This window comes from Hemiscyllium ocellatum, chromosome 22 (assembly GCF_020745735.1).
Source record: "Hemiscyllium ocellatum isolate sHemOce1 chromosome 22, sHemOce1.pat.X.cur, whole genome shotgun sequence".
Taxonomy (NCBI): Eukaryota; Metazoa; Chordata; class Chondrichthyes; order Orectolobiformes; family Hemiscylliidae; genus Hemiscyllium; species Hemiscyllium ocellatum.
Window position 1 is genome coordinate 34,700,911 of NC_083422.1, and position 18,428 is coordinate 34,719,338.

Below are 18,428 nucleotides of genomic sequence, written 5' to 3' on the forward strand. Positions count from 1 at the left end.
ACCCGGAAGCTGGTGTAGCACAAGCTTACCTAGGTAAGTTGTTTTTTTTTCCCCTATAAAGGCACGCAGGAGAGGAACCCTAGGCACTACAAAGGTAGAGCCTCCCACCCGCCACCCTCCTCTAACCTAATAATAAGACCCGTCATGGTAAGAAGGTAAGTGCTGCATTTTGCTTATTATAGTGTTCAGATCTAGCTTTTTTTTTAAAAGGTTACTTTTAGAGGGATGGCAGTGAAGGCAGTGCAATGTTCCTCTTGCAACATGTTTGAGGTGAGGGATGCCATAGTTGTCCCTGTTGATTACACTTGCAGGAAGTGCACCCATCTCCAGCTCCTCCAAGACCGTGTTAGGGAACTGGAGCTGGAGTTGGATGAACTTAGGATCATTCGGGAGGCAGAGGGGGTCATAGATCGGAGCTTTGGGGAAGTAGTAACTCCAAAGATTGCAGACAGATGGGTGACAGTAGTGGGACTGGGAGGAAGCAGCCAATGCAGAGACCCTCTGCGGCCGTTCCCCTCAAAACCAAGTATACCGTTTTGGATACTCGTGGGGGGGGGGGGGGGGGGGGACGACTTACCAGGGTTAAGCAATGGGGTTCAGGCCTCTGGCACGGAGCCTATCACCGTTGCTCAGAAGGGAAGGGTGGAGAAGAGCAGAGCAATAGTTATTGGAGACTCGATAGTTCGGGGTACAGATAGGCGGTTTTGTGGGGGCGAGAGAGACTCACATTTGGTATGTTGCCTCCCAGGTGCAAGGGTATGTGATGTCTCTGATAGTGTTTTCCGGGTCCTTAAGGGGGAGGGGGAGCAGCCCAAAGTCGTGGTCCACATTGGCACCAATGACATAGGTAGGAAGAGGGATGAGGATGTTAGGCAGGCTTTCAGGGAGCTAGGTTGGAAGCTCAGAGTTAGAACAAAGAGTTGTTGCCTCTGGTTTGTTACCCATGCCACGTGATAAGAGTGTCGAGGAATAGGGAGAGAGAGCAGTTAAATGCGTGGCTACAGGGATGGTGCAGGAGGGAGGGATTCCAGTTTCTGGATAACTGGGGTTCTTTCTGGGGAAGGTGGGACCTCTATAAACAGGATGGTCTACACCTGAACCTGAGGGGCACCAGTATCCTTGGGGGGAGGTTTGCTAGTGTTCTTTCGGGGGGTTTAAACTAACCCTGCAGGGGCATGGGAACCATGTAGCTTCAGGGTGCAGGACCTGGAGTTTAGGGAGGTTAGGAACATGGCATCAATCTCAAAGGAGGGTGCCTGTAAACAGGAAGGTGGCTTGAAGTGTGTATACTTCAATGCGAAAAGTATACGAAATAAGGTAGGTGAACTTGCAGCGTGGGTTGGTACCTGGGAGTTCGATGTTGTGGCTATTATGGAGACATGGGTAGAGCAGGGACAGGATTGGTTGTTGCAGGTTCCAGGGTTTAAATGTTTTAGTAGGGTCAGAGGTGGGGGTAAAAGAGGGGGAGGTGTGGCATTGTTTGTCAAGGATAGTATTACAGCGGTGCAAAGGACAATGGATGAAGGCTCGCCATCTAAGGTAGTTTGGGCTGAGCTGAGAAATAGGAAAGGTGAGGTCACCCTGTTAGGAGTTTTCTACAGGCCTCCTAATAGTCTGAGAGAAGTAGAGGAAAGTATTGCAAGGATGATTCAGGAGAAGAATGAAAGTAATATGGTGGTTGTTATGGGGGACTTTAACTTTCCAGATATTGACTGGGAAAGCTATAGCTCGTGTACATTAGAAGGGTCGGTGTTTGCCCAATGTGTGCAGGAGGGTTTCCTGATACAATATGTAGACAGGCCAACAAGAGGTGAGGCCATACTGGATTTGGTTCTGGGTAAAGAACCAGGCCAGGTGTTAGAATTGGAGGTAGGTGAGCACTTTGGGGACAGTGACCACAATTCGGTGACTTTTACTCTAGTGATGGAGAGGGATAAGTGTGCACTACAGGGCAAGAGTTATAGCTGGGGGCAGGGAAATTATGATGCGGTGAAGCATGACTTAGGATGCCTGGCTTGGAAAAGTACGCTTCAAGGGGAGGGTGCGATTGATATTTGGAGCTTGTTCAAGGAGCAACTATGGAGTGTCCTTGATAAGTGTGTACCTGTCAGGCAGGGAGGAAAGGGTCGTGTGAGGGAGCTGTGGTTTAATAAGGAATTGGAATCCCTTGTTAAAGGGAAGAGGGCGGCCTATGTAAAGATGTGGCGTGAAGGTTCAATTGGGGTGATTGAGAGCTATAAAGGTAGTCAGGAAGGATCTAAAGAGCAGCAAGGAGGGGACATGAAAGTCCTTGGTTGGTAGGATTAGGGAAAACCCAAAGGCTTTCTATAGGTATGTCAGGAATAAAAGAATGACGAGGGTAGGAATAGGTCCAGTCAAGGATAGTAGTGGGAAGTTGCGTGTGGAGGCTAAAGAAATTGGAGAGACACTGAATGAATACTTTTGTCAGTATTCACTCAGGAACAGGACATTGTTGCCGATGTGAATATTGAGTCACAATTAATTAGAATGGATGGCTTTGAGATATGTAGGGAAGAGGTGTTGGAAATTCTGGAAAGAGTGAATACAGATAAGTCCCCTGGGCCTGATGGCATTTATCCTAGGATTCTCTGGGAAGCAAGGGAGGAGATTGCAAAGCCATTGGCCTTGATTTTTAATGTCCTCATTGTCTACAGGAGTAGTGCCAGAAGACTGGAGGATAGCAAATGTGGTTCCCTTGTTCAGGAAGGGGAGTAGGGATAACCCTAGTAACTATAGGCCGGTGAGTCTTACCTCTGTTGTGGGCAAAGTCTTAGAGAGAATTGTAAGGGATAGGATTTATGAACATCTAGATAGGAATGATGTGATCAAGGATAGTCAGCATGGTTTTGTGAAGGGCAGGTCGTGCCTCACAAACCTTATTGAATTCTTTGAGAAGGTGACTAAGGAGGTGGATGAGGGTAAAGCGGTAGATGCGGTGTATATGGATTTTAGTAAGGCATTTGATAAGGTTCCCCATGGTAGGCTACTGCAAAAAATACGGAGGTATGGCATTGAGGGTGAGTTGGAGGTTTGGATTAGGAATTGGCTGGCTGGAAGACGGTAAAGGTTCATCTCGGGGTGCAGTTACCAGCGGTGTTCCGCAAGGATCTGTTTTGGGATCATTGTTGTTTGTCCTTTTTATAAATGACCTGGAGGAGGGGCTAGAAGGTTGGGTGAGCAAGTTTGCGGATGATACAAAAGTCGGTGGAGTTGTTGACAGTGAGGAAGGATGTGGCAGATTACAGCGGGATATAGATAAGCTGCAGAGCTGGGCAGAAAGGTGGCAAATGGAGTTCAATGTAGCTAAGTGTGAAGTGATTCACTTTGGTAAGAGTAACAAGATGATGGAGTACTGGGCTAATGGTCAGATAATTGGTAGTGTGGATGAGCAGAGGGATCTTGGTGCTCATGCACACAGATCACTGGAAGTTGCCACCCAGGTAGTGTTGTGAAGGAGGCATATGGCGTACTGGCTTTTATTGGTAGAGAAACTGAGTTCCGGAGTCCTGAGGTCATGGTGCAGTTGTATAAGAGTCTGGTGTGGCCGCAACTGGAGTATTGTGTGCAGGTTTGGTCACCATACCATAGGAAGGATGTGGAGGCACTGGAATGGGTGCAAAGGAGGTTTACCAGGATGTTGCCTGGTATGGTAGGAAGATCGTATGAGGAAAGGCTGAGGCACTTGGGGCTGTTTTCATTGGAAAAAATAAGGTTTAGGGCTGACTTGATAGAGGTGTACAAGATGTTTAGGGGTTTAGATAGGGTTGACCATGAGAACCTTTTTTCACGTATGGAGTCAGATATTATGAGGGGGCATAGCTTTAACTTAAGGGGTGGTAGGTATAGGACTGATGTTAGGGGTAGGTTCTTTACTCAGCTAGTCGTGAGTTCATGGAATGCCCTGCCAGTAACAGTGGTGGACTCTCCCTCTTTATGGGCATTTAAACGGGCATTGGATAGGCACATGGAGGAAAGTGGGCTAGTGTAGGTTAGGTGGGCTTGGATCGGCGCAAATTCGAGGGCCGGAGGGCCTGTACTGCGCTGTATTTTTCTATGTCCTATGTAATGCCGGACTGGAGATAGACAGTACTGTGTCGTATGGTCTAAAAACACAATCTAGATAATAAGCTTCAATATTATATGCCACATTTTTAATGACTATCAAAACCTAAAAGCAGTGTTCAAAATCTGCAGTTAATTATTATTCTTAGTGTCACACAGCACAAAAAAAGACCGTTCAGTCCAACCAATCCATGCTAACCAAAGTCGCAAACTAAACTAGTTCCACCTGCCTGCGCTTGGCCCATATTCCACTTCTTATCCATATACTTATCTTTTTTTTTTAAACTTTGTAACTATACCCACATCCACCACCACCTCTGGAAGCTCAGTCCACACATGAATCACAAAAAATAAACTGCCCCTCATCTTTTTTTCTAATCTTTCTCCTCTCACCTTGAAGATGTGCCCCCTACTCTTGAAATCCCTCACCCTCTGGAAAAGACACCTGCTATTCACCTTATCTATACCTCTCATAAATGTCTATCAGGTCACCCCTCAATCTCACTCCAGTGAAAAAATTCCCAGCCTATCCAGCTTCCCTCTAATTCAAACCTTCCATTCCCAACATCATCCTGGCAAAGCTTTTCTGAACCTTCATGTTGCTACTGTCCTTTTTTATCTAAAGTCAATAATTTGCCTTGCAAGTTCAATGTATCAAACATCTTTTAGAAGTCCATGTACACCATATCAACAGCTTTATTCTTGTCAACCTTTGCTGTTAACTCTTCCAGCATGTTAGAAACAATTTTCCTTTAGAAATTCATGCGAGTCTTGCAAATTAACAAACATTTATCTGAGCGATTATTAATTCTCTTCTTGAAGTAATGAAGTCAGGTAATATTACATGCATCTTTTGATTACAATTTCACCTTGTGCTAATGGGCTTTTTTTGCCCAAAATGTATTTTACTTTCATCTGAAACACGTTTAAGCAAACTGTACTTGTTCATACAAAAATATACTTTTAACTTTTATGCAACATAAGTAACAAACTTACTTACCTGGACATAAAATGTTCTAAAACTAGTAACTATCTCAAACAAGTTATCACGCAGCAGGATTTCTCTGTAACAGAAAAAGTATTGTTTTAAACAATCATTTTATTTTTCTATCCGTATCATTTAGATGAAAAGACTGTCAAACTGGCCGACTCGTACACTTACCAACACCAGCTGATACACAAGATTAATCATTATTACTTCCTCCTCTTAGGGGGCAAGTACCCAGCTTAGCCAGTTCAGACAGCAATTGCAATTCAGAAATTAAGTCAAATCCATACCATCCCTCTGCACCACAACATACTTTTAAGCATAAAAACACATTTTAAATTCAGTGAATTAAATCTGATCAGTTTATAACAGATCTGAGCTGACTTCATATTGTTTTCGGACTTGCTTAACTTTTCCACAACTGGATGGAGCAAACACTAGTGGAATACAAAACAAAACCAAAATGACTTACATAGTGATCAGATCTGGCAGCAGCTATGGAGACAAACAGTGAATGTCTCAAGTCAGAACTCAAGGAGAATAGAAATTTGTTAGGTGTTGGGATGGGGAATAGAGACGTGCAGGAAAAACTAAAATGAAGGTTTGGAATAAGAGAGGGCTGAAAAGGCAAAATCAAACAATGTCATGGAACAAAAAGGTAAAGAAATGGCAATAGCTATTGACAAGAACACACACATTTGTCCAGAGGAAGCATGAATGGCAGGATAGTCAACAGGTCTGTTAAAAGCAAAAACACAGAAAACCAACTGCACATTGTAGTATTCCAGTGATGCTCAACAGACAGGGGACAGAAATTGAAGTGAGGTGGAGGTATTCTACAAAGCAACGACATATTCATATTTGGTCTCTGCAATATAGAGGAGACCCGAATTATCGACATATTCAAAAATGAGTTGGAAGGGCCTAAAACAAAAGGATGCTCCATGCCCACAAAAAGACAAGTGTAACTAGTACCTAAAGCAACATACTTTAAATGAAGAAATTATGAACACTTTCTTGTCAAATTGTCTGTGACAAAACAAATTCAGTCAGATGATGAAGGGTGCTAGTCGACAGATGTTGGTTAGACCTTTGCTCGAGGTAAAACTGAATAAATCTGTTTTGGACCAGACCAAACCCCTTCAAAACATATCAAGATAGTCTAGACCCTAACCTTTTCTTATTTCAAAGGCATTCCAAATGTGATTTAATTGGTCAAACTACTCAGCTTTAAGCAACTGTTCCAATATACCAACATCCAATAAACACCCTCAGCAAAGGCAAATAGACAGGAGATCTCAAAAACACAAACCCAGCAGTATGGAGATAACAAGCTTTTGGGGAGGGGCCTTCTTCAAAAATTGTATTTTTAACTGAAAAGCAAAACCTGGCTCTGTCCTAACTCCACCCACTCATGCTTCTTTTGTCTACTTAAAAAAAAGACCTAGCTAGACAGCTGGGTTCAGCAAGCAGCTTCATTCAAAGTTTATAACAGCACTCTCCAGGTGCACGTCCTGCCCTGATTTGCCTTTCCAAAATGTAGCACCTCACATGTCCACAAGATATCCCAACCCAATCTGGTCCCACCTGCCAGCACCCAGCCCATATCCCTCCAAACCCTTCCTATTCATATACCCATCCAAATGCCTCTTAAATGTTACAATTGTACCAGCCTCCACCACATCCTCTGACAGCTCATTCCATACAAGCACCACCCTCTGTGTGAAAAAGTTGCCCCTGAGGTCTCTTTTCCCCTCTCACCCAAAACCTATGCCCTCTAGTTCTGGATTCCCCCACCCCAGGGAAAAGACCTTGGGTATTTACCTCATCCATGCCCCTCATGACTTTATAAACCTCTATAAAGGTCACCCCTCAGCCTCCGACGCTACAGAGAAAACATCCTCAGTGTAAATCAGCCTCTCCCTATTGCTCAAATCCACCAACTCTGGTACCAACCTTGTAAATCTTTTCTCAACCCTTTCAAGTTTTACAACATCCTTCCAATAGGAGACTAGAATTGCACATAATATTCCAAAAGTGGCCTAACCTACGTCCTGTTGTAGTTGCAACATGATCTCCCAACTCCTATACTCAATGCTTTGACTTAAAAAGCTTTGTACATCTCTGGGACTAATTCCATCAAAAGAAACAGGACAGAATAAATCCTTCTTAAGGCACATCTCGTAACAGACCTGCAGACTATTCTGGTGGGGGTTGGAGGTGTAGTGACTGAAGAATGACAGTGAGCAGGTAGCAATTAGAGCCAGGAACTAGAAACAGTTGAAATAATGTAATGTCAGAAGAGTTACATTGAGCACACAAGGGATGGGATAAGAGGAGAAAGAAATAGGATCAGGGTAGGCAGAAATATGTTCAGTGAGACAGGCACAGGCTGAAATGATGGGGTCTCAGAACAGTCACTTTCATCTATTTTAGAAAAGTAGAAGTGGGTCATTTGGAGTTAGGAATCTCACCCCTTCCCATATAATCATAAGAGGCGTAACACTTCACTCACTGCCCAAGGACCCAAATACTCCAAGATGAAGCAGCAATTCATTTGCACTTCTCCAATTCAGATTACCATTTTTGTTTTTCATGACACTGTTAGCTCTATACTGGACACATCAAAAACAACTGGTGATTGTTTTTTTTGTGGACTGAACAGCGATATGGGTAAAGCACTGACCCGAACATCTGCTTCCTTGCCATTTTAATTTACCTCCTTGCTCTCATGCTCAAATTTCTGATCTTATTCTGCTGTAGTGTTCCAAATGATGCTCAAGGAATAGTATCACACCTTTCAATTCAGCACATGGACTCAATACCACATCTCTCTGCCCACCTCCCCCCCCAAACTAGGAGTGTGTGTAGTGGTGGTGGGGTTACAGACTAAGAATCCAGGGTAGATCATTTAGGACCGGGATGAGGAGAAACTTTTTCCACTCGGAATGGCAAGCCTGTGGAATTCTCTGCCAAAGAAATTGGTAGAGGCCAAAATAAGGAGCAGTTTCAGTTCTTACGGGTACAAGTTATGGGGCAAAAGCAGATTCAGAATATTGAATCGGATGATCAGCAATCATCATATATTTGAATATTTGGCTCTGAGCGTCAAATTGTGCAATGTTTTTATGTGTACATTTGCAGTACAGATAATACTTAATGATTACACTTAATATTAGATATATTACGTAAATCATTTCTGAAGAGTCACATTAACTTTAATTCTAAGATCAACTATGTTAAACACTAATCATTGATTACATCAATTGATCCGATAGGGCAAATTGGTTGGTATGCTACCTCCAGCATGCAAGTCATGAAACTGCAAAAAACAAGATTTAAATGTCAATTTAAATTTCAGACAGGAATTCTAATTCCCTTACACCCTATCTAAAGGTTCTACATTACACCCCACTGGTTTTCCTAAATGAATCTTCCAATCAAAGATATTTTCCCGAAACTGAGTACCTGCTCTTTTAATTGTCTTCATGTAAGTACACCCAGAATACATTTAGCATCAGAGTTCCAGAATTTTGACCCGGCAACAGTGATGGAATGAATGATCAATTGAGCTATAACTAACACAATTGATTCAAACAGAGGCTATTTCCTGCCCCCATGTAACAGGATAACACTAACCTTTGTTTACACTCCTGAACCTTAATAACTTCTTTAAGTGGTATACTACGAAGTGGTTCCTTATCCTGCAAGAAAAACAACTTGTTTTAAAAATCACGTTTCCACCCTATCAGACAAATATTTTAGAACTTTAAGGAAACAGACTACTACTTACGGATGCAGCATTGTCTAACAAGGATGTTGGTTTCATTTTTAAAGTTTCCATTTTAAAAGTACAGTCAACAAAATTGCAATCAGCAATTTAAAAAGGTGGGTTTCACAACTGTAATGTACCAGGAAGTGGTTAAAGTACCAGTCTTGATTCAGTGCATAGTGCAAAGTAGAGTCACCGAGGGACTGTGCAAACTGTTTCATTTATATATTCAGTAAATACAATGTCAACTTATGAATTTGGGGGAAATGAAAGAAAGCTTTCAATACATGCAATCCTGTAGCAAATACATGAGAAGAAGGTGATGAAACATCGGAGCTGCAATCCTTTCGGGTAACCAAAACTTAGAGCAAGAAAAGAGGCTTATGATCAACATTTACTTTACTTAGAAGAACCAACTTCACCATTCCTTTTGCATACCATCTGCAGTTTTATCTGACCATTTTGCAGAGGTCTGTTGGCATCCTGAGGAACGTGTAATGTCACCAAGTTTAGCAACAATTAGCAGATAATTCAACATGGTTACAGCCCTGAGACTCAGGTTTGTTTTTAAATTAGTAATGCATACTCTTACAAAAGTAAGCGAATCAGAAAACAAAGCTACTGCTAATCATTTCAGTTGATCCATATGTTCACCATTGGGAATTCCACTAAATTGATACTAAACTCAAATGCAATATCACTGTCTGAGGTAGAGAGATCTGTTGAAGTAGAATTTAAATGTTTAGAGACTTTTATCACAATTGATTTTAAATTAACTTATTAGTTGTCTTGAAAAATATTGCACCAACGTATTATTTTCTCTTGGAAATTTATACACAGAAATAATAAACTATATTATTTTCCCTTGGAAAATAATATAGTTCATTATTTCTTTGTATAAATTAGGTGAACTTCATCAGATGCTCAACAGGTTTGAACTAGTAAAGAAAATCTGGGTAGTGGTTTAATATTTGTTCTTTAAAGAGGAAGAATTCTTTCTCTACTGTTAAACATGTTCTAACAATTCTGTATCAGTCTCTCAAGAGTAGTAAAAGCTTTCTATGCATTCTTCTGAGTTGAAATTTAAATAAAGTTATCCTGCACAGTACAAACTGACAATAGATTATCGCAAATTCAGATGATCTCCCCAAGTTGCAAAATATTCTGCTTTTGCTAAAAAGTATGTTTTCAAGCTGCATTATATACAGTTTGTAGCTACAGCGATTACAATTATATACAGTGTTTGACAGCTTCAATTCCCCAAAGTGCTTTACAGTACACTTTCAAGTATAATCACTGCTGTACCACAGGAAATGCAGCCAACAAATTGCATAACGCAAGGTCCCACAAAATGTTATCTTATGCCCTACATAATTTCATGTTCCTATATTTCTGACTGAGAAATAAAGTGCTGGTTAGGACACAAGAAGAACTCTTCATAGTCCATCTAACCAGAAACATTGTGCTTAGTAGACAGAAGAACCTTAAAGGCAATTTCCCCACCCCCCACAAAATAGGAGATATAAGAAGTTTTCTGGCACTCTGAATACATTTTCATTCAAGTACTCATGATTGCTGCTGCAAATAAGCATGAAATTTTGTACTGCACTATATGCAGAAGTTTGGTTAAATCAGCCACAGTATGTTGCAATAACAAATGCACCATGGTATAGTTAGTTATGAAAACACAGTCTTTTAAAGGTTCATTTGGATTTGGTTACTTAAATGGTGCCAATTAAGAAAACCATGTTCTACCTACTCTCATATGTTAACAGTGGTTTTAAAAGATTATTAACATGACACCAAGCAGCTCAGGTCTGTCTTACTACGGAAATAAAACAAACGTAAAATTAGTAAACTAATTCCAATGAGATTAACTAACCTGTTATTTATATTACTTTTCTTTTAGCAATAACATTTATACCAATAAAGACTCCTTTACATACAGTGAGTAAGCGCTTACCATTACTTCTAAAATATTGTAGGTGCCATCTTGAAACCTGAAGGTGGACAAAGTAAGCAAATTTGCATCAGCTTGAAATGTTTCCTGATGCAAAATTTTCTGCAACTTTATCAGTAAGAATTGATCAATAAAGTTATGTGATTCCATAACTTTGTAACTATAGCGACATCACTACGTGATGATCACAATGACGTTAGCTTGTAAAATTATTCAAGATTAAAAGTGGCATACCAGATCAGATTTGTAATAGCTTATGGAGTTTTCATCTAGTATGAAATGTCTTCTTTTCCAGTTTTTCATCTGTAAAGACAAAAATTACAATTAAAAATCCAAGTTTTAGCAAAATGTGGTCAACTTAGGTAAATTTCATCATTCTAATCATTTAGCTAAAAAGCTCACTTGAACTGTATTGAATAATTGCGTGCAAATACTTGCCTATAGTGTTAAAAACTGACAGATTACAATTAAAAATCCAAGTTTTAGCAAAATGTAGTCAACCTGGGTAAATTACACTTTAACGATTTCATACTTCAGTTATAACAGCTGAATACTAAATTTTTCAGTTATGATCATTCTGCGTTAAAATAATCTTACAGTCAGAGTAATATAGCATGGAAACAGACCTCTCTGTCCAACGCGCCCATGCTGACCAGGTTTCCAAAACTGAACTCGTCCCATTTGCTGGTGTTTGGCCCTTTTCCCTTTCCTATTAAAGTACCTGTTCAAATGCCTTTTAGATGTTGTGACTGTACCCCCTTTACCACTTCCTCTGATAGGTCATGCCATACATGCATTACTCTGCATAAAAGAAGTTGCCCCTCGGGTCCCATTTAAATCTTTCACTTTAAACCTATCCCCTCTAGTTTAAGTTGAAAGATAGAAGGGATTGAAACATATGAATAAAAGGGTACATTTGTACAATGTTTAAATGTTTCCAGCCTTTGTTTATAAAGGCTTGTTGTATAAAGTCATGGTGCTAATTCTTAAACAGAATCTAACTGAAACATGCTGAAACACCAAGAACTGATCAATTCTAAGGTAAAGCAAAATACAAAGCTGCCTAACAAAAATAAAGAAAAATCACATTAACGTGTGCCATTATGGCAAGGACCTACAATCAGGCAGAGTTTAATACCCAAAACAGTCCTGGTTACTCACCACTGCTCCTTGTTTAACACAGTAACCACTTTTAATGATTGCTTGATCAGATGTAGGTTTGCCAATAAAATATGTTAACTGACTTTGAGAACGTTTCAAATTACTTTTCTCCATTCCTTCAAGATATTCCATCCCCTCCTGCCAGAAGAGACAAAAATTGAAGGCATAATAAATCACAACTAAAACCTATTCTAACATTATCAATATTAGTTAATGCCATTTGTCATACTTGTTGATATGATTTGATGGATCGGAGTTAACATATTCACATTGTCTGCATCCTTTCAGCCTAGACTGACTTGAATAAAATGCAAGTCAAGACCCCAAGACTAATTTTACCATAACTTGAGACAGAATCATGTCTGTAAATTAGCAATATGGATAGAAATGTTTTAATTATTGGGAGGAGTACTGTCAATTATAAAAGTCTATTTAAAAAGAAATGGGCAATTTTTCAATGACGCTGACATAACTGTACCCGCAAGATTTACTTCCACATGATTTCAAGCTATAAATGTGCAAAGTTTGAGGCAAGACCACTTCCAGAATCTTACAAATGATAACAATAGGCATAACTGTAGCAACCCAAGAGTAAAAACAAATTCACCTTCAAATGTTTCAACACCCACAGTAAATCACAGACAATGGATTTGAAAAGTTAGGTTACTTAAATCCCAGATACATAAAATATCAATTCCCTGTGTAAATGTGAGAGCAAAACTGATGCAATGCAAAGCTTTTTTAAAAAAAAAGGACGGGACTACAGTATTATGCCTCAGCTCCAGTTACATGATCACCCACCCTTCCCAAGTTTATTGTTATGTTCGTATTTCTCACAACACCATTGCATATATTAGATTAGCCATTCTTTCCATTAATGTTTAGCAGCTTTTTGTGATGTAACCTACACACTATGATCACTAAAATTAAATCAATTTATGGCCAAGGATTCTGCATACAATTATTTCAGGCAAATACACATTGCACTTTAAAAAAAATGTTTATACATATTGATTTCCATACTTTTATTTAATGAAGGCTAAACTTTCATACTGTTTTAAGTTTTACAAGTTATATTGCACTAAGATATTTTACTTTATTATAATTTGATAGTTACATTAATAGGATCATTTTGTCTTTTACCTGATTAGTCTGTGTAATAATTGGAACACCACCAATAATTTCAGTCTTGTATGGCCCTGGCTTCCTTCCACATGGTCCCTCCATAAGGCAATTTTGGTTATCTGTGTTCACTTGAACATCTAATGGTTTTGGTACCTGTTTTAAAACATAACCATAGCTGCAGTGCAACTAGCAACATACGCAGCATGACTGATACATAACAATTTTTTTTTATCTAGTACTTAAGAAATTAATAGCATTATCCAAGGTCAGTGGCATTGACAGCTTTCAATTAAAAAGTTTACAAATAACTAATCTTGATATTTTCAGATAGTTATGCAAATTCTAGCTAGGTCACTGATGACGGTGCAGGTAGGCTTTATCAGGAAAGCAAACAAATTACTAACAGAAGTAAAAAGCATCTAAACCCGATATTTGCCCCTGATGCTATTGGCAATTTAGCATGACCAATTCACCTGACCTGCACATCTTTGGATTGTGGGAGGAAACTGGAGCATCCGTAGGAAATCCACGCAGACACGGGGACTCATTGTTTGCTTGCTGAACTGGTAGCTTTGATTTCAGATGTGTCGTCACCACCAACCTGATCCACAACCTGAGCTATTAGTCTTTCCAAGGTAGCAAACATAAAATATCAATTTGCACCAGTCCCAATACCAAAGTAAATAGCTCGAGAATTAATTGCTTTAATTAATTCAGAATGTAAACTATTAAGCACAAAAGCATTTTATGAAAACCAAATAAATTCCACTGTGGGCTACTTCAGGCAGCAGTTAAGAATCAACAATTCTGTCATAGTTGTGAAAAAATGTAAAAAAAAAGGCAAAGTCCCAATGCCAGAAAACATTTGAAAAAAATAATAAACCTAACAAATTCAATCATTTTGACAAGTATTTCTCAGCTTGCTTTAAAAACCTATTCAACGTCTCCAAGTTCCATCATGGTGCTTACACATAACTTTTCTGGATTGTTAGCATTTGCCAATGGTACAATGCAAGGAGAGTCATAGAAATCATTGAAATCCTCCAGTGTGGAAACAGGCCATTTGGCCCAACAAATCCACACCAACCCTGCCATGAATATCCCACCCAGACCCATTCCCCCAGCTCTCTACATTTTTTCTGACTAATGCACCTAGCCTATACATCCCTGAAGACAATGGACAATATAACGTGGCCAATTCACCTAACCCGCACATCTTTGGATTGTGGGAGGAAACCCATGCAGACACAGAATTCGCAAACTCCACACAGACAATTGCCTGAGGCTGGAATTGAACCTGGGTTCCTGACGTTGAGGCAGCAGTGCTAACCCCTGAGCCACTGTGCCACCCCGCAACACAAAGCCCAAGTCAACACAGCAAAGAGTCAGGGGTCAGGTTTACAATGCTTGAGGAAGCTGCAGAGACAGAGGAGGTGGCCATGAGTTAATTAAATATGAGAAGGAGTATTTCAGCTGGAGAATGATAATTTCTTTTAAAAAAATTCATTTTATTCTTTACTTTGCTTCCTAATTAGTATGCATGGACAGTGATTAAATACTTCTGATGTAAACTGAGCATATGAGAAATCATAAGCCAGTGTATACCAGCAATTTCAGGCTGGAATATGGCAGGACTTGGGATTGCATAAATGGGGAGCAGAACATTGGATAAGCTGAAGTGTAGAGATGGAGAATAGGAAACTGACCAGCACGATGCAGGCCATTCTATTCTTAGCAACCCAGAATGCAATCTCTCTTTTTTCCTTCCACTATCTCAATCCCTTGTTATAGGACTATATAGAGTCTTACAGCTCGTCCATGCCAACCCAAGTTTCCCAAACCAGTACCACTTACTTGCATTTGGCCAATATCCCCTTAAACCTTTCCTATTCACTTACCTGTCCAAACATCTGAGAATGTTTTAACGCATCAGCATCTACCATTTCTTCTGACAGTTCATTCCACATATGAACCGCCCTGCATTACAGAAGGTTGCCCCTCAGGTCACTTTGAAATCTTTCTCCTCTCACCTTAAAAATATGCACCCCAGTTTTGAATTCCCCTAGCCAAGGGAAAAGCCCATGCCCCTGATTTTATAAACCTATGCACAGTTGCCCATCAACCTATCCTCCTAAGACAAAAGGTCCCAGCCAATCCAGCCTCTCCTTATAACTCAAGCCCTCCAGTCCTGACCATACTCTTGTAAACTTCTTTCTGAACCCTCTCCAATTTAATAATTTCCTTCCTGTAGCAGGGTTTGAAATCCTCAAGTCTAGTCTCATTTGCTACTAGATCAGTCAGACGAGACACGCATCCAAACATATTACAGGGAACGTTCCAAACCAAACGATCAGGGGCTGCCGATAAGGTACATTTCCCATTTAAATCAATGGGTTCACGCCCTATCTGCAATTTCAGGCTGCCGCAGTAGGTCTTGGAATGTATCCCTTGAGGGTAAGAAGGGAGACTATTGTATATCTAAACATTTTTGTAATGTAAAGTGACTTTCACTAAAATGAATGACTACAGCAAACTTTAATCGATAAACATTAAAAACACAGATCAGGGTCATTTACTCCATTATTTTAAATTCTAATCACTTCTAATTATCCACTTAAGTTAAACGAATTGTTTTTTTATTAAAAATGGAAAAACAAAGCAAAATTTAACAAAATATAATAATTTGACTCTAGTTAACGAGCTTGAAATATTCAAATGTTACAAGAATGAAATAATCAGGCAATGATGTGTATAGCATCATGGTCAAGTATGAGAATCATTGTTCTAAATACTTTCAGGACTCAAATGAAGTTCTAAATTTGCCTAATCCTAAAATGCATAAAATCAAAAGAGAAGTATTTCCTAAAGATAAACATTGAACCAGAAAAACTAAATTCCTGCCATCACCTATTTAGATTTAATTTGCAAAAACAAGTTTTTTTTAATTTTACACTCTGAGCAGCTCCACAAATGTACATCTTCTGAATAACCTAGCTGGAGATGAGACCAACTTGCAAGATGATGTTGAACTCTGGGATCAAAATGGCATTACTCATTAAAAAATAGCAAAGTTCTGCTAATTACTTTTCATTCAAGGTTTGTGCGAAGATTTGTAGCTCGGGTGCTCGTTGTTGTGGTTCTGTTCGCCGAGCTGGAAGTTTTTGTTGCAAACGTTTCGTCCCCTGTCTAGGCGACATCATCAGTGCTCTGGAGCCTCCTGCGAAGCGCTTCTTTGATGTTTCTTCCGGTATTTATAGTGGTCCGTCCTTGCCGCTTCCGGGTGTCAGTTTCAGCTGTCCGCTGTAGTGGTTGGTATATTGGGTCCAGGTCGATGTGTTTGTTGATGGAGTTTGTGGATGAATGCCATGCCTCTAGGAATTCCCTGGCTGTTCTCTGTCTGGCTTGCCCTATGATAGTAGTGTTTTCCCAGTCGAATTCATGTTGCTTGTTGTCTGCGTGTGTGGCTACTAGGGATAGCTGGTCGTGTCGTTTCGTGGCTAGTTGATGTTCATGTATGCAGATTGTTAGCTGTCTTCCTGTTTGTCCTATATAGTGTTTTGCGCAGTCCTTGCATGGTATTTTGTAAACTACATTAGTTTTGCTCATGTTGGGTATCGGGTCCTTTGTTTTAGTGAGTTGTCGTCTGAGCGTGAAACTGAAACACCTGGTCAGCGGATCCAAACACTCCATACAATCAACACAGGAATTCTTGGACGTCATCAGGAATACACACATAGACAAAGAAGAAACCATGATCTCATTCAACGTGACGGCACTGTTCACTTCGATTGACAAAACCCTAGCCAGAGAAACAATAGCCAACCTACTGGACATACAGAACAGAAAATAGGCGGCGGAACCTATCAACAAAGACGGCATACTTAAACTACTGGACTTGTGCCTCACTACACACTTTACATTCAACAATCAGATATACGAACAAATCAACGGAACACCCATGGGATCACCAATCTCGGGACTCATAGCAGAGGCAGTTATGCAAAGGTTAGAACAAACAGCCCTACCACAAATTCAACCCAAACTCTGGGTCAGATATGTCGATGACACGTTCGTAATCATCAAAAACACGGAAATAGAAAAAAAACACACCGGATCATCAACGCCACACTCACAGGAATCCGATTCACGAGAGAAGAAAAGGATAGCCAACTCCCATTCCTAGACGTGATAGTACAGAGAACACCGAACGGAGAATTCACCACAAGGGTACACAGGAAAACAACACACACAGACCAAGTCCTAAACTATGAAAGTAACCACCCCAACACACAAACGAAGCTGCATCAGGACACTATTCAAAACAGCCACAACACACTGCAGTACACCAGAACTGCAAAAAGAGGAAGAGGAACACCTATACAAGGTATTCGCCAAAAACGGATACCCGCGCAACTTTATCAACAGATGCCTAAGAGACAGACCACAGAACGAGGACATGCCACAACCAAAAGGACTAGCCACACTACCATACATCAGGAGCGTTTCAGAACTGACAGCCAGACTACTGCGACCCTTAGGACTCATAACGGCACACAAACCAACAGCCACGCTCAGACAACAACTCACTAGAACAAAGGACCCGATACCCAACATGAGCAAAACTAATGTAGTTTACAAAATACCATGCAAGGACTGCACAAAACACTATATAGGACAAACAGGAAGACAGCTAACAATCCGCATACATGAACATCAACTAGCCACGAAACGACACGACCAGCTATCCCTAGTAGCCACACGCAGACAACAAGCAACATGAATTCGACTGGGAAAACACTACTATCATAGGGCAAGCCAGACAGAGAACAGCCAGGGAATTCCTAGAGGCATGGCATTCATCCACAAACTCCATCAACAAACACATCGACCTGGACCCAATATACCAACCACTACAGCGGACAGCTGAAACTGACACCCGGAAGCGGCAAGGACGGACCACTATAAATACCGGAAGAAACATCAAAGCAGCGCTTCCCAGCAGGCTCCAGAGCACTGATGATGTCGCCTAGCCAGGGGACGAAACGTTTGCAACAGAAACTTCCAGCTCGGCAAACAGAACCACAACAATTACTTTTCATATCCAGTTGGACTTTTTTTCTGAGCCTTCACTAGCTCTCTAAAATCATGAACACTATTTTCATTTTAAATATAACTTGCAAGCTCAGGTTTTGCATTTCAATAATTTTGAAGTTAATTTGTGAATTTTTAATTTGATTATTGAAACAGGAAGCAATTTTTTAACATCTTGTATCAGTATCAATTTTAAAATTATTAGAAAGATTTTTGTTACTCTCTTAATCAATGTTACCAGGTATCAG

General features: G+C 40.2%; 1 protein-coding gene across 5 annotated transcripts in view; it reads right to left on the minus strand.

Annotated features, from left to right (window-relative positions):
* Positions 1-18,428, minus strand: part of plekha1b (pleckstrin homology domain containing, family A (phosphoinositide binding specific) member 1b) — a 91,344-nt gene that overhangs the window by 12,293 nt on the left and 60,623 nt on the right. For all 5 annotated transcript variants that reach the window (XM_060842040.1, XM_060842038.1, XM_060842042.1 and 2 more), the window contains 5 exons: positions 13,108-13,242; positions 11,965-12,102; positions 11,038-11,106; positions 8,711-8,775; positions 5,084-5,147 (listed from right to left, as the gene is read on the minus strand). In XM_060842040.1, the coding sequence (XP_060698023.1) occupies positions 5,084-5,147; positions 8,711-8,775; positions 11,038-11,106; positions 11,965-12,102; positions 13,108-13,242 (471 nt within the window). The remainder of the gene's footprint in view (positions 1-5,083; positions 5,148-8,710; positions 8,776-11,037; positions 11,107-11,964; positions 12,103-13,107; positions 13,243-18,428) is intronic.